Source organism: Eupeodes corollae, chromosome 1 (genome assembly GCF_945859685.1).
Source record: "Eupeodes corollae chromosome 1, idEupCoro1.1, whole genome shotgun sequence".
NCBI classification, from domain to species: Eukaryota; Metazoa; Arthropoda; class Insecta; order Diptera; family Syrphidae; genus Eupeodes; species Eupeodes corollae.
In genome coordinates this window covers 268,261,297-268,275,491 of record NC_079147.1, presented here as the reverse complement: position 1 = coordinate 268,275,491, position 14,195 = coordinate 268,261,297, and the positions used below count along the sequence as shown (strand labels likewise).

The following is a 14,195-nucleotide window of genomic DNA, read 5'->3' as shown; positions in this document are numbered from 1 at the left end:
TCTCGGAATGTTCGGATATCCTGGATACTAGAGAAGTGTCGTGCGTCGATCGCAATGTGGTCAATCTGGTTGACGGTTGATTGATCAGGAGATTTCCATGTCCCCTTGTGGATATTAAGATGCGTGAACTGTGTACTAGCTACCAGAACGTCTCGCCCCGCAGCGAAATCGACCAGCCTGAATCCGTTGTCGGAGGTAGTGTCGTGCAGGCTGTATCTCCCGATTATGCCACCAAAGATGTCTTCTCTTCCTAGCTTGGCATTAAAATCTCCTAAGACAATTTTAATGTCATAGTCAGGGCACTGCTCATATGTCTTGTCCAAGAGCTCGAAGAATATGTCTTTGGTGTCTTCATCTTTCTCCTCTGTTGGGGCATGCGCGCATATTAGGCTTATGTTGGCGAATTTAGCCTTGATGCGGATTGTTGTGATGCGCTCGCTCACACTGTTGAAACTCAAGACTTTTTGCCTGAGCCTAGTTCCAACAACAAATCCACACCCAAATAGTTGCTGTCTTTGTTCTCGGTAGCAGTCGCCGTAGTAGATATCGCAGTCTTTTAGTTTGCGTTTGCCCGGTCCATCCCATCGCACTTCTTGGATGGCTGTTATATCTGCCTTGCAGCAGTTTAGGGCTTCCGCTAATTGTTCGGCTGCTGTGGTCTGTTAAGGGACCTAACATTCCACGTACATATCCGAAGTTTGTTGTCCTTATTTCGTTTTCGTGGGTTGTCAACAGTGAATCCGTCAGTATCCGAGGCTTGTTGGTGCTTCGAAACTTAAGGTATTTTTACGTGGCCAGAAAGTCACCCCGACGGCACAACCCCCAACCTGGAGGGCCAGATCCTTAGTATAACTCCAAGGAAGGGGAGCCGGATAAACCGCTCCTTACAGGCCTGAGCTCCGAATATGTCGAAGAAGCCCTATAAGGTGTTCACTAAGTAGTTCAACCTTACTGGAACTGAAGACGCCACCGTTAATTCTATCTCGAGAAGTCGTCCGCTGCCGCCTGGATAAGGAGAGGTGCCTTAGTGGAAACACCTCTCCCCCCCTCTTTCGTTTGCTGCCCCCAACAACTTTCCACTGGGGTTGGAACCCAATCTCCAGTTGAGGTACTAGGCACCCGATGTTCACCGCGGGGAGGTGAGAGTAGGAGTTGATAGACAGAGGTGGGTTTTGAGAAAAACCTGTGGACGCTTGTGTGCTCTTGAATGCACATGTCTACCATTTGAACATTTCCATTGAGTTGACTCCTGAAATTTATATTCCACAATCGGCTTTGGTATGGAATATTTGGATGGGTTTTTCATATATTTTCTTTTAAATCCCTTTTTCTGTATTCAAATAACATTATCGACTGCATTTTTCAATTTTTGTTTAGCTTTTGTAAAGAATTTTTATGATTTGGAAGTATCACCAGCAAGTGTAGCCATAATAGTGTCGATTTCCTCTTGGATTTCATATTTTATGCTATATTTAAGACAATTTCGGTACATGAATACAAGATTGAAGAAGGGACGAGCTGTGCAATGAAAATGCACTCATGAAAGTACAAAAAAAATGCTTTTCAAAGTTAAGCATAGTAATCAATAAAAATATCATACTAACGCTACACAGTGGTGCACAGAAACGACAAGTAGCAGTAGGTATGCTGACGATAGGTACAGTTTATACAAACACCATAGTAACGAATAAAAAGCATATTGTAAATTATAAAAATTACATAGTAACGTGACACTGAGGGTCATGGGATTTTAAAGTAAAAGGTGCACAAATATGACAAGTAGGTATATCGTCGACAGATTATAGCTTGAAGAAGAAGCATAGTGAGATACATAGATATTTATTATTGCTATATAAAAATCCTGTGATTGTTGGATGTTTTAGTAACAGGAGAATACAGTAGACAGTCGTGTAAAACGAAAATAAGTTGACTTCCTCATTTTAAATGAGTCATTTCTTTTCTTACCAATTTAAAGCATGTCATGTCATCCATATTTTTGTCTACTTCAATCCTTTTAACCAGTGGTTTGAGAAAAATTTAGTGAAACATTGAAGTGAATAGAATTTTCAATCGGAGCGGGCAGCAGAATAACATCGAATATGTTAATTAGAATAATCGGAAGGACCTTGACACAAATTGCTATCCAATCAAAATTTTAACATCCTGAAATAAATCAGAAAAATTGAAAAAAAAACACTATTTTAATATTTTGCAAATATTTATTTTTGTTTTGCATCCATTGGAAAGTCCGTATGAAAATAAATATACTTTTTTTAAAAAACAAATAAACCGCGTCGACTAAACACAAAAGGATCATTTAAATTTTTGAAATTTGTTTTATCTTTTCCAATGATACATGTTTTTTTTTTTTTAATTATTTGTTTAACTTTTTGTTTTTGTATAAAACTATAACGTTCAAAAATTGTGGAATAACGAACGAAAAAAATCAGCTTTGTTGTTTGTACTCGTTTCTTATATGTATATATGTATGTCCTTGGAAGAAAATTAACCGTAAACGTTGGGATTGAAAAGCGTTGGCCGTTGTTTTTTTTTTAATCTTCTGGTACTTTCCAAGATAATTGTTTGCCACGATCGTATAAGTTTTTAAGGGCTGTTGTGAATTTCTTTTCGGCCTGTAACTTAAGATAGTGCTTGTATAGTTGCAGAGTTGTGCGGGCATCTTCGACAGAGTCGTGTGTTTCTGATTGTATTTTTGTTCCTGAAATTATTTTATTTTTATAATGCATGAACGTTTGTTGGAGGCAAAGTTTTTCACAAGACATACCTAAAAAGTGCCAAGCTAGAAACCTCAGGGACACCATTCGATGGTGTGGCAAATAGAATAAATGTACTGTGTCGATTATTTGATCAGATGGCACAATCATATTGATTACTCTAAAATGAAATGAAATAAGATTTGTATAAGGTTTGCATTTGGCTTTTTATGCTTGTATAATATATATATACCTAAAATCATTCTTTAAACCGTGACCAACAAATATAACTCCTATGTCAACTAAATATTTGAGTTTTTGATAAGAGTTCTTCAAAGCTGTTAGACGTTTATTGCTAAAGTTCGCATCCAAATCGCCAGGTTTAATTCCGGAAAATTGTGTTAAATAATCGACAACTTTTTCTTGTGTTGATATATAATCATCCATGAAAGGAACTCCCTCATCAGGCCCTTGGCTGTGAATCAAAGTTAAATTAATATCTATGATCTACAATGATTGCTGTTGTTTTTTTGTTTACCCCCTAATGCAAGAAATTCTAGCAACGCTCATGTGTACTGGTTTTATAGTTGCTGTTTTGCCATCGGGGCGAATTTCATTTTCCTCTGGATTGAGAGTTACAAATTCGGCATCCATTGCAACTAGATCTCCTGCTTGCGGCATTTCATTTGGTTGCAGAGGCTTGAAGAGTGTTTCACTTTTAACAGACGGGTGGATTGGATTATGCATGTCCTAGAAAAAGGGACAGAAATAGTTTTTTTTTTTTTTAAATATTAAACAAATCAAAGTCTTCGAATCCACACCCACAGGACAGCGCAGTAGAGGAAGACCGCGGATCAGGTGGCGAGCACAAATGAAAAGTAACCTCACCCAACTTGGAGCACGAAATTGGAGACATCTATCTAGGGAGAAGTTTGTTGGGTGAGGCCCTATTTCACACAGGACTGTAGCGCCACCTTAAGTAAGTAAGTAAGTAAACAAATCAATTCATTACCTGAAGGAAAGGATTTAAGAAGGATTTATCATTTTCAGTTTCCTCAGTGGTACTCTCAAATTCATCATCTGTATTCACACTGCTATAGAAGAGCACACAAGGCACTTTCCAATCCAAAGTAAACCAAACAGACTCTTGCGTTGAAACTGGTGAAATGCTAAGTTAAAAAATGAAAAATAGTGGAATAGAGCTTAATTTGCACAATATGACCTATTGTAGTAACAACCTACCTAAAATCATTAAAAATATACCACTGATTCTGGTCATCGGATCCACGGGAGCCCACATTAATCAAAGACACTAAATTCTTCTGTGTTCCATCATCTATTTGACAAACTACGGCTTTAAGCGAGTATTCCTTATAAGTATCGTTGACTAACAAAAAGAAAAACGGGTATTAATTGATTCTAATATAGTTTAAACTTTATGTTAAACTATTTTCTTACCATTTTTTCTTGGAGTATCAATTGGAGTAGATGTACGTTTTACAGGAGAATCGGCATCTTCACTGTATGACTATCAAAAATAATAATAATCGTTATAAGTAACATTGTAATATTATATGAAGTGTCCTTCAAACCTCTTCAGATTTTGTATTGCTATTCTCAGTCTGAACACTTAACTCGCCATTTACGTCTATTGCCATTGAAAAGTTTAAAGGGAACCACGAATTTTGTCGAGAATTCGGGGAACTATTGTTTGTTGCATTTGAAGGAGACTTTCTGGATTAACAAAAAGGAATAAAATTAATTGGCTATTCAGCATAATATATTTTATTTTAATAAAATAACCTGTCTGGATGTACAAAATGACAATCACCACGCGAACAATTCACTCCATATCGACACGGTTTGGTGGTATTCAATATTGCCGGGCTCTCAGAGGGCGTCGATACGAAATTGCGATTAAGTTGTCGTTTAAGGAATGACAAATCCTTTTCGTTGCTTAAACCACAATTTACGGAAAGGATTTGTGGAAGACCGGTTACCTTAAAGTAGAAATTTAGTTTTTAAATGAAATAGAAAAATATTTTCCAAAATTAGCGCAAGGAAAACAATGGATACGATTTTGATAGAATTTTCATCGTCTTAAATGAAAATTTCAATTTTGCTCTCATACCTTAACTGTTTGAAATGTGGGTGAAAACTTTTTACAGCTTTCACAGAATGCATGGATGTTCTTTTCGGTTCCAAGGGATCCTTTGAGTATCGTACCAAAATTAAAGTGTTCCAATTCTTTATTACTTGACGGATATGATATATCGCATGCCAATAGTATATTTGACTTGAATTTCTATTCATTTAAGAAAATAAAATACATAGTTTAAAACAACAACTTAAATATAAATATTTGTGTATTCAATTTACCTCTTCATTACATTTAAAACATCGATTTGTGCACATTTGACGAGTACCAAAAAGTTTACTGATATCGGTTTCTTCATTAATTTTACTGCGTTCACGTTCTTCTTCTTTCGATTCATCTGTGTTAAAATAAAAAGTTAAATACATAACTTTCAGCTTTATTATATTTAAATCGATGTTTGTATTATTTTTCTTAAGTTAAATTCACAAAAGAAAATGTATGTCAGTTCAAAAATTTAATTTAGCAACTGAATGCATCCCTAACTTTGTTTGCTTCTTTCTCTTGATGTGAACGATTACACTTAAGGGGTTACTTCTGTCAACAACGTAACAAGCATTAGGTTTGTTATCTAACGAAGGATTTAAGAGAAGATACCGGTGTACGTTTTCCTTAAATTAAAAATAAAAATAAGAGGGGAAAATAAAGGTGAACAAATTCTACATTCTTGATGTTGAGTTGAAAAAGGAATCTCTACACATAAAAGCACGTTTGAAATTTAGCTCAATGGTGAACTGATTGATATTCTTGGAAGTTCGAGTATTATTACAACTTATTATTTCATTTCATAGGGGCATTTTTGGCAACGTCGAATATGTATGGATTGCACGAAAGTGATCTGTGATACACCCGAGTTCTGAAAGTTTCCTCTACTCAAGGTGTGGGTAGCGCTTTAACGACACAAGACAGCATTGAGTTTTTGAAACATACAATTCTACACGATTATTAATTCTCTACTGGAAAGTGTGCTGTCACGATCTGAATTTAATGGGCTCATCATAAGATGATGTTCGATATACGAATGACAAGGGTGTGAATCTGGTATTGAATATAAAATGCTAAGGTTGCGGTTAACTACCCGATGTTATTCAGCATTTACACTACTATTCTAACTAGGTTTTATACAACAGAGCCAACATAAACAGATTAGATAATATCTTGCTGAAGCTTGGTAGGGGTCACATTGCAAGAGCGATGTCGTTGGCTAACAGCTTAATTTTTGGGGCTTAATACCCCAACATTGAGTACTACAAAAGTGCACGTTTAAGTGCAATCTAGGGCTGATACAGGATAAGGAGGCGGTTCCGCTTACATATTATAGTCGAGAAGTCCTCGCACTGGACGAAGCCGAGTGCCTTCTGTTCAGTAGGACTGTTCCCAATTGGGACCGATGAGAGAGATAGTGTGAAGCAGGAGAACCAGTTTTGGTGGCTTCAAATTGACAATGTCATTTAGAGTTGTCTAGGGCGTTTGGTTTACATAGGTTTGAGGATAAGTTAGGAACAGTCAGGGTGGCACCAAAAAAAAAATTAAAATAACACAAAAAAAACCTACTGTGGCTGTTCTAGTTTTTAAGTAGTATTATTGGTTTTGGTTGGTTTTAAGGAGGTTAAGTATTATAATGGTTTCGTTTTTTTTTTTCTTAAATTTAGTTTTAAGTGCTATATAAAATAAAAAAATAATGATAAAGATACCAATTTTTTTGTTTTTTTTTCTTTTAATTTCCTTGGTTTTAGATTAAGTTCTTGTTATTTAGTATTAAAATTGTTCTTAGGCCGAAAGTTAGTAGTTATAAGACAATGGATTAACTTAGAGCACCCGCATAGGGCCAGTAAGATATTTTTTAAGTTTTTGAAATCTACGATAGTTTTTCAAGAATTTTTGTCTAGCTTTAACATAGCTTAAAGATTTTGATAGGATACAAAAAAATAAAAAAGTTCTAAGAGTACTGTCATTTGCGAAACAAATCAATTGATTAGAAGTTGCACCCAAAATATTATTTATAAGCAAAATAGTCACAGACAAATTTGAGACCAGAGGAACACCAGCATTTAAACTATTCAAAACATTTTGTATTAAACTGTTACAAGGAAAGAATATCTTTACAATAAGAATAAATCAAATTCTTTCGAATTTTGAAATATCATGTGTAATATAGGGGTTTTAAATTTGCGCTGGTAGATTTCGGCGACTCGTGGCAGCCGTTTTGTTTTGGTTACATCTGAAAAATCTTTTGTGTATTATGTAGTTGTTTAGCACGTTCAAATGATACAACTTTATTATCAAAATGAGTGTTCGCAATCATTGCGTCCATTTGACGGTAGACGTTGTGGCTCTTCGCAGTCGACTCTTATACGGAAGATCGGCCGAGAATAACGCCGCGGTCCGTGAAATGTACATCAAAACCCAAGGCAATCTATTCATCACCGTGCACAACACCTCGGCCTTTTGCGGTATTTTTTTGAAAAAGACTTTAGAGAGGCGGTCACCAACAGCAGGTGCTACATAACGATGATAACTAAGAGAGACGTCGTTACGTGTCATACAGCAAACCCCACGAAATCTATACACAACATCTACCCGTCTTATTGAAAAACCCTATAGTTTTACTTTCTCCAAAGCCACATAAAGATGTGTGCCACCATTTAGTTAGATAAAGCAAAAAATTACTGGTGGTACACAAATTATGTCATTAAGAAGCTTCCATTGTTTTAAGTATTTCTTCAGCTGATGATTGATGAGCCTTTAAGATCTTGTTTTTTTTTTTTTGGAAAAGGCTGGACATATCGAGCCCTTCCCGCAAATTTATTGTAAGCGCCAAAATTAATTTTATCGTAAACGACAAATCAAAAGCTTACTGCTGGTCCTTGAAACAACTTGTACCCATAGTCAGTATTGAAAATTAGTAATTATCCTTAAGTTAAGAAATAGCAACAGCCTCCAAGGTTCTATGTGTTATTAGCAAATTTTAATAATTAAGTTTTCTTTTTTATTGAAAATGTCGCTTACGATAAAATGGCGGGAAGGGCTCGATATGCTGGGCCAGCGCATTTGTGTATATCAAGGTCTATCAATATTCTTGCAGCTGCACGAGTATGCAGGAGATTAGAATAGAAAGCCCTTTTTGGGCTTCGAATTTACAGCAACTGTGTTGCAAACATTTTTAAGGAGCGTTCAAATCAAGGATATGGATACTTACGTTTTTTAAATTGATCAGTAATTTGTGTAAAGTTAAAACTTAACATGATTGTAAAATTCCTAAGTCTTTTATAGCGACATAATTTAAATTAAACCAATTGTCTTACCTGCTGTATGAGTGAATTCTCCAGGTTGTTTTTCTAAACTAGTTTCTTGCGTGGATTGCGGTTTAGTTGTTCTTGAGCTTTTTTCATTTAGTGCTTTATAATCATCTGTAAAAAACAAAAACATATTGTAACAATTTAAAATTATCTTAAACTTTTATCAAACCATAAGTTGCTGGGAACAGTAAGCTATTCAAATGACTGTTTTTATGTGAATCGAGAATTTCTGAATGCATCTGATGCAATATGAACCGATTCCAGTTCTATAAGAAAAAATACTATTAACAAAAGAAGAGACCAATTGTAATAATAATACTCGCACCTGGATTAAACTAACAAGATTAACATTCGACGAACGGTCAGATAGAATTAAACCCAATGCTGAAGCTTCGGGAACAGTACGAAAAGAACGAAGGAAATTGCTGGCCTGACATGGTGATGCAGCTAAAAATAAAAATAAAGAAATAATAACAAAGTTAAATCAAACAAATTCTACTTCTCCCTCTGACTCACCTGTTGATTTGTCGAGCATGTGAAATAGGTAACCCAATTCACAAGATAAGCAAAACTCTTTGACACACGAATGAGCTAACAAACGCTTCCTCAATGGCTGAATAAAATACAAAATCTGCAACATTGAATTGCAATACGAATTAGGCAATGTTGCTTCGAGGCCAGCGAAACAAGTTTGATTGTACTGCTCGAATTCGAAGTCTTGAGTACCGAGCTTTGTGTACTTCATATCGACTTTTCGGTATCTCCTTGGTATAATTTTCACTCCATTTTCGGTTGTCTTGTTCGAATTTTGAATGCCATTTCCATTAGTTGAGTTTCCGCCGTTAATTTCCATCACGTATGGTATTTGGTTGCGTCTTACTAGTCGAGGATTTGGGGAATAACCAATGGGTCCTTGCATTTTCATTGTTGCCAAAATATCCTGGTCTATGGGCTTTGGCCGGCGATATTGATAACGTAGCAATTCCTCAGGCCAATCACTGAACCACCTTGTGCCAGTAACCAAATGGGGCAAAACAATTGAAGACAGAGGGAAATTCGTATCGGTTATGGGAACCATGGGAAGCTGGGCAACTGGATCAGCAAACTCGGTGTCGCGAGAAAATGCATTGAACTGTGGTTGCGGACTGTTGACCGATGCAAGTATGCTAATGTGCCCAGATTGATCCCCAAACGACATTGCTTGCGATGATGAACTGATGTCGAATGATAGACATTGGCTGCCGGATGTGTTCACTTGGTACATACACACCTTGGGCTCACTCAATTCAACTGTGTCCACCAATTGAACCTGTCCGTACGAAGATACAACAGCTAGTCGAGAACTCTGCGATGGCAGGAATTTCAACAATTGCGGTTCAATAAGAACTTGAATTGGTGAAACTAAACGAAGCATTCTTAGATCAAAAACCATCAGGAACCGATCGACAGATAATGTTCCCTGACGGCCACTAAATCCACAAGAAATCAAATAATTGCCTTGTACATCGAAGTCCGAGAGACTTCCAGCGTGAGTCTTGATTGTATGCTCAACATTCAGGGAATTGATATCGCGAAGCGTAACCGTACCGAATGGATCGCCAGCGAATAGATAACGAGAATTCTTTCGAAGCACAGTGCAGCCCGCTGTTCCAACATGTTGCTAAAAAAATATTTAAATTGGGTAAGTGTTATTTTTAAGATTAAGGTTAAGATTGGAAATTAAACCTACAACATTCGGAAGGAGAGAAAAATCAATTGAATATTTAGAACACATTTCACTACGATTTCAATTTTTATTTTTTGTTTAAATCATTTCTAACTTAGATAACTAGAGCACAGAGTGGTACCTACTCCCTAGAGCCAGAGGAATACAGACTATCTATTTATTATTTTTCTACTTAAATGTAAAATTTTCTTAGATCCACTAAAACTATAACTTTTTGCTATAAATAAATACTAAAAATCAAATGCAATAAGAAAAAAACAGAAATAGCTTAAAAATAAAATTTTAAAGACCTCTATTTAATATGGGTATAAACGTTTTGAATTCTGCCTAGCGACAGGAACCCTTTACCGCAAGATCATATAACTAAGTATATTGATTTTAAGAAAAAAATCATTGATATTTTGATTGCAACACCCTAATGTTTCTTCCAGCAGCGCCTTTTGAGGTATTTTTTGTTAGAAATATTGTGCGATCTCACCCGGTTTTCCAAATAAACATTAATGTTTGCTGATTGCAGACTCTAGATCACGTTCAGACAGTTAACAGCAACCCAAGAACGCATTTTTTGAGCGTTGTACTTGGGGACAATGTCTTGATAGAATTTCAAACTTTCTTTTCTCTTTTTCTTAACTTTTCGACACTGGGAAATTATGCTAATTTTTGAGGTTGGCCCATTATAAAATTGATAAACCATAAATCACTTCGATACTGTTCCTTTTAAATAATTTCAACAACATTTCTTAAGCATTTCACGCCATTCGTGGAAATACAACTACATTCTCTTTGTGGGTTTTACTGTGTTTTCTGTTGTTTTTATAAAAATTATTTGAACGCATTCTGGATATACTTTTCCCAGATACTTTTATAAACTCTTTAGCCTGTTTGAGAGCAGTTATTTTTAATTCTTCCTTATTCTCTTGAATTATTCTAACTGTTATTTTGCATAGCAACTTATTTCTTGTCTTAAAAAAAAACAAAAACTACATGATGTTTGGCCCTTGAATACGAACAAACTTTAAAACTGTACGAGTTTAATGTTGAGATGTTTTTTGACTAATAAGGCTACAATCGCAAGAGATCGCCAAATCCTTTTCCGACGAGTTACAAGTAACCTCTCTCAAAGTTCCCTGCCGCCATCACAATGTATTGAAAACCAGTGCCAACATTGCCAAGATGCAATCAGAGAAGTCGCCTCTGAAGAAACCACCAACAAGGAACCCCTGGTTTGATGAGGAATGTCGGCAGGCAAATGCAGCCAAACAACAGGCACGCAAAGCTGCGCTACATAAAAGGACGAGAGCTAACGATATGAAAGGACCACTTCTGCAGACTGTATAACGGCGACGACGAACCGATACATTCAAATTAGACGACGAAAGCCAACAATCCCGTTCTCTCGACTTAGGCGAAGTAAAGATTGCCATATCTAAGCTGAAGTCTAATAAAGCCGCTGAAGCGGATGGCTTCAATGCCGAGCTTTTTAAAGCAGCTAAAGATAAGTTGCACCAACTATAGAGGAATCAGTCTTCTTCACATCATCGCCTATAAAATCTTCTCTGCCGTAATATGTGAATGGAGCTTTTGTGAGTATTGAGGCAGAGGCGGCAAAAATGGGTTTAACGGTGAACGGATGAAAGCACCTTGGGTCGTTTCGAGAGAAAAGTTCATTGTGTGATCTACTGTCCAGTGTGCATCAAAGAGGAGTGAAGGACAAGACGGAACGACGAGCTGTATGGGCTGTACAGCTACGTAGACTTAGCAGGAAGGGTAAAAGTCCAAAGACTTAGATGACTGGGTCACGTAGATCGCATGGAAACAAATGCTCCGGCCCGGAAAGTCTTCGAATCCACACCCAGATGACAGCGCAGTAGAGGAAGACCGCGGATCAGGTGGCGCGAACAAGTGGAAAGTGACCTCACCAAACTTGGAGCGCGAAACTTGAGACATTTCGCTAGGGACTGAGCTAGATGGAGAAGATTGTTGGGTGAGGCCCTAGTTTACACAGGACTATAGCGCCACCTTAAAGTAAGGAAGTAAGTAAAAGAAGCCCGTGTATAATTATGATCTTATAGTAGATTTTTGTTAGTTTTTCTCAACATACCTAGGATAAACTGTTTCAACTGGAAAATAACTTATTATGGTTCAAAATACCTATAAGGGTTTTATATTACTTGTAATTTAAGGTTTGTTTCATAGCATCGAGAATTTTGCACTAGCTTTACATATTCACACGTACCAACTTAGTTTCCTTCAATGTTATCAAATCAAGATCAATCATCTCATCTTGTAAACCGGCCATGACAAGTCTATGTGGAGACATTTGTTGCATACACACCATCTCTGTCATGTGTTTAGATCTAAGTAAAAAAACAAAAACAATAATTAAACTATCTTTAATAAATATTGACTTTTGTTTGGATTAATTGAGGCTCCATACTAACATACCTGTGTGTAAACTTTGGAATACCTCGTCGAATCTGATGACGCAGTGATGTTTGGGTTAGTGCCAAGATACCAGAATCATTAGTTGTAATTTGCCGTACAATATCAGTGGCATGCACTTGAAACGATGTATACTTTTGCAAGCTACCGCCATAGTAAGATGTTACGTGTCCCTTTGTTTTGTTGTTTCCACAAAAAGAAAAGACAAGAAAAGACAAATAAAAAGAAAAATTAACACAAAACGAAAGTTTTCAAAATGAAAACAATACTTGACCTAGTTAGGATTTTACAATGTTTGCATATAGGTACCTACATATTATGTAGGTAAGGTACCTATACCGTATAAAATATATACATACCCCTTGATTTCCCATCCAAACCAATTCCTCATAGTCATCGAATGCAATTGCTGAGACTCCAAAGTTTTCACCGCCATCAGCCAATATGGGAACCAGTTCCACGTAATCAACGTCCGAGGAGACCACATTGAATCCACCAAAGCTCGGGGAATAGTGTCCAGTGCCATTTGGGTCATCATAAACATCTCAAAAGAAAAACATTTATATACAATATTATATAGAATGTAGGCAATGTATATACACATTTTGTTGACTCTTCTTTGTTTGGAAGTGCAACAGTAATGGTGGACCGACCCGACCCCATCCGACCCACCATAATCTTCATCAAGAAAAGATTTTGAAGAAATCTTCTTTAAGAAACGAAGCCGCTTTGTTTTGATACTCACTTGATATGGATAGGATATCATCTGGCTGGACTATTGGATCCCCGCCAACATAAACAAAGTCCATTATTTACGGAATTTCAGGCAAAAAATATCGAAAATCTAATTGTAAAATCTTTTGTTGCATTCGAGCCAACTTTCCACTTTTTCGTTTCGACGTCAAAACTCAAAATCAAAACTCAAAACAAAATACACTACTTTACTTTGTGTGTTTGTCAGGCTGAATTTGGACAGCGAACAGCGATGATATCTATTGCTCAGTTGGATTTCGATTGAGTGATTTGACAACAAAGGTACTGCCAGAAGTGTTTTTTCTTAATGTTTTTTTTTAAATGTGAATGTACACAAAGCTTAATATAGCCCTAACAAATAATTGCGCACTGCGTGGCTGTCAATCCGTTGAGATGTCTCTTCATAGATTTTAATTAATACGATTAGTTTTATCTCAAGTGTTGTTCCTCTTGAGTTCCACCATTGTAATCGATCGGAACAAAATTCAATATTGATAAAAAAAGATATGAGAAATTGATTTGACAAATTAAAAAAGAACTTTTTGTGCGTAAATTTCTTTGCGATTCTGTTGCTGTTAATAACCTAAGTCATCACATCGCAGTTTGTTTTCTGACGAGATTTTCCAAATGGATAGCATTATAGAAGTGATCTTACCTTTTAGTTGCTTTAATCTTAATTTCTGTAATCATATAAAAACAAATTAGAATCCGTGTTAATAAAGTTGCAGATTTATCCCACTGTGAACTGGCCCTAAGGCTGAACATAAATGACCTAGCCATTATTTGGACCCGATCCAAATTTACCACGTATACCCGACCGAGTCGCAGCCACTATGACAGATTGATTATTTTTATATTTTTCATATCGAGCACAAACAAAATATATATGTGTATCTGATTAATAATCAATATGAAAAGGGTTTTCATAAGATAAGTACAAAAATTATCATTAAATTACGAAACAGAAAAACATGCTGAAAATGGTAACCCCATATAATATATGTTGGCAACTGACCCAGGAGAAAATAAAAAGGTTTCCTTGAATTTGTGTATACATTAGACTGAGATAGTTAGATAATTGTTATATGGCGAGATAAGGTTGTGTA

At 36.3% G+C, this 14,195-nt stretch overlaps 1 protein-coding gene across 1 annotated transcript; it reads right to left on the bottom strand.

Annotated features, from left to right (window-relative positions):
• Window positions 1–2,199: 2,199 nt before the first annotated feature.
• On the bottom strand, window positions 2,200–13,270 carry LOC129939541 (PAN2-PAN3 deadenylation complex catalytic subunit PAN2). Its single transcript, XM_056047583.1, has 19 exons — window positions 13,082–13,270; window positions 12,696–12,880; window positions 12,340–12,509; window positions 12,131–12,251; window positions 8,685–9,828; window positions 8,494–8,615; window positions 8,338–8,434; window positions 8,175–8,279; window positions 5,094–5,209; window positions 4,846–5,019; window positions 4,518–4,714; window positions 4,307–4,448; window positions 4,173–4,242; window positions 3,957–4,101; window positions 3,727–3,883; window positions 3,253–3,464; window positions 2,968–3,189; window positions 2,786–2,895; window positions 2,200–2,719 (listed from the first exon to the last, which is right to left on the bottom strand). The coding sequence occupies exons 1-19, from the start codon at window positions 13,143–13,145 to the stop codon at window positions 2,553–2,555; spliced, it is 3,720 nt and encodes a 1,239-aa protein (XP_055903558.1). The 5' UTR covers window positions 13,146–13,270; the 3' UTR covers window positions 2,200–2,552.
• Window positions 13,271–14,195: the final 925 nt, after the last annotated feature.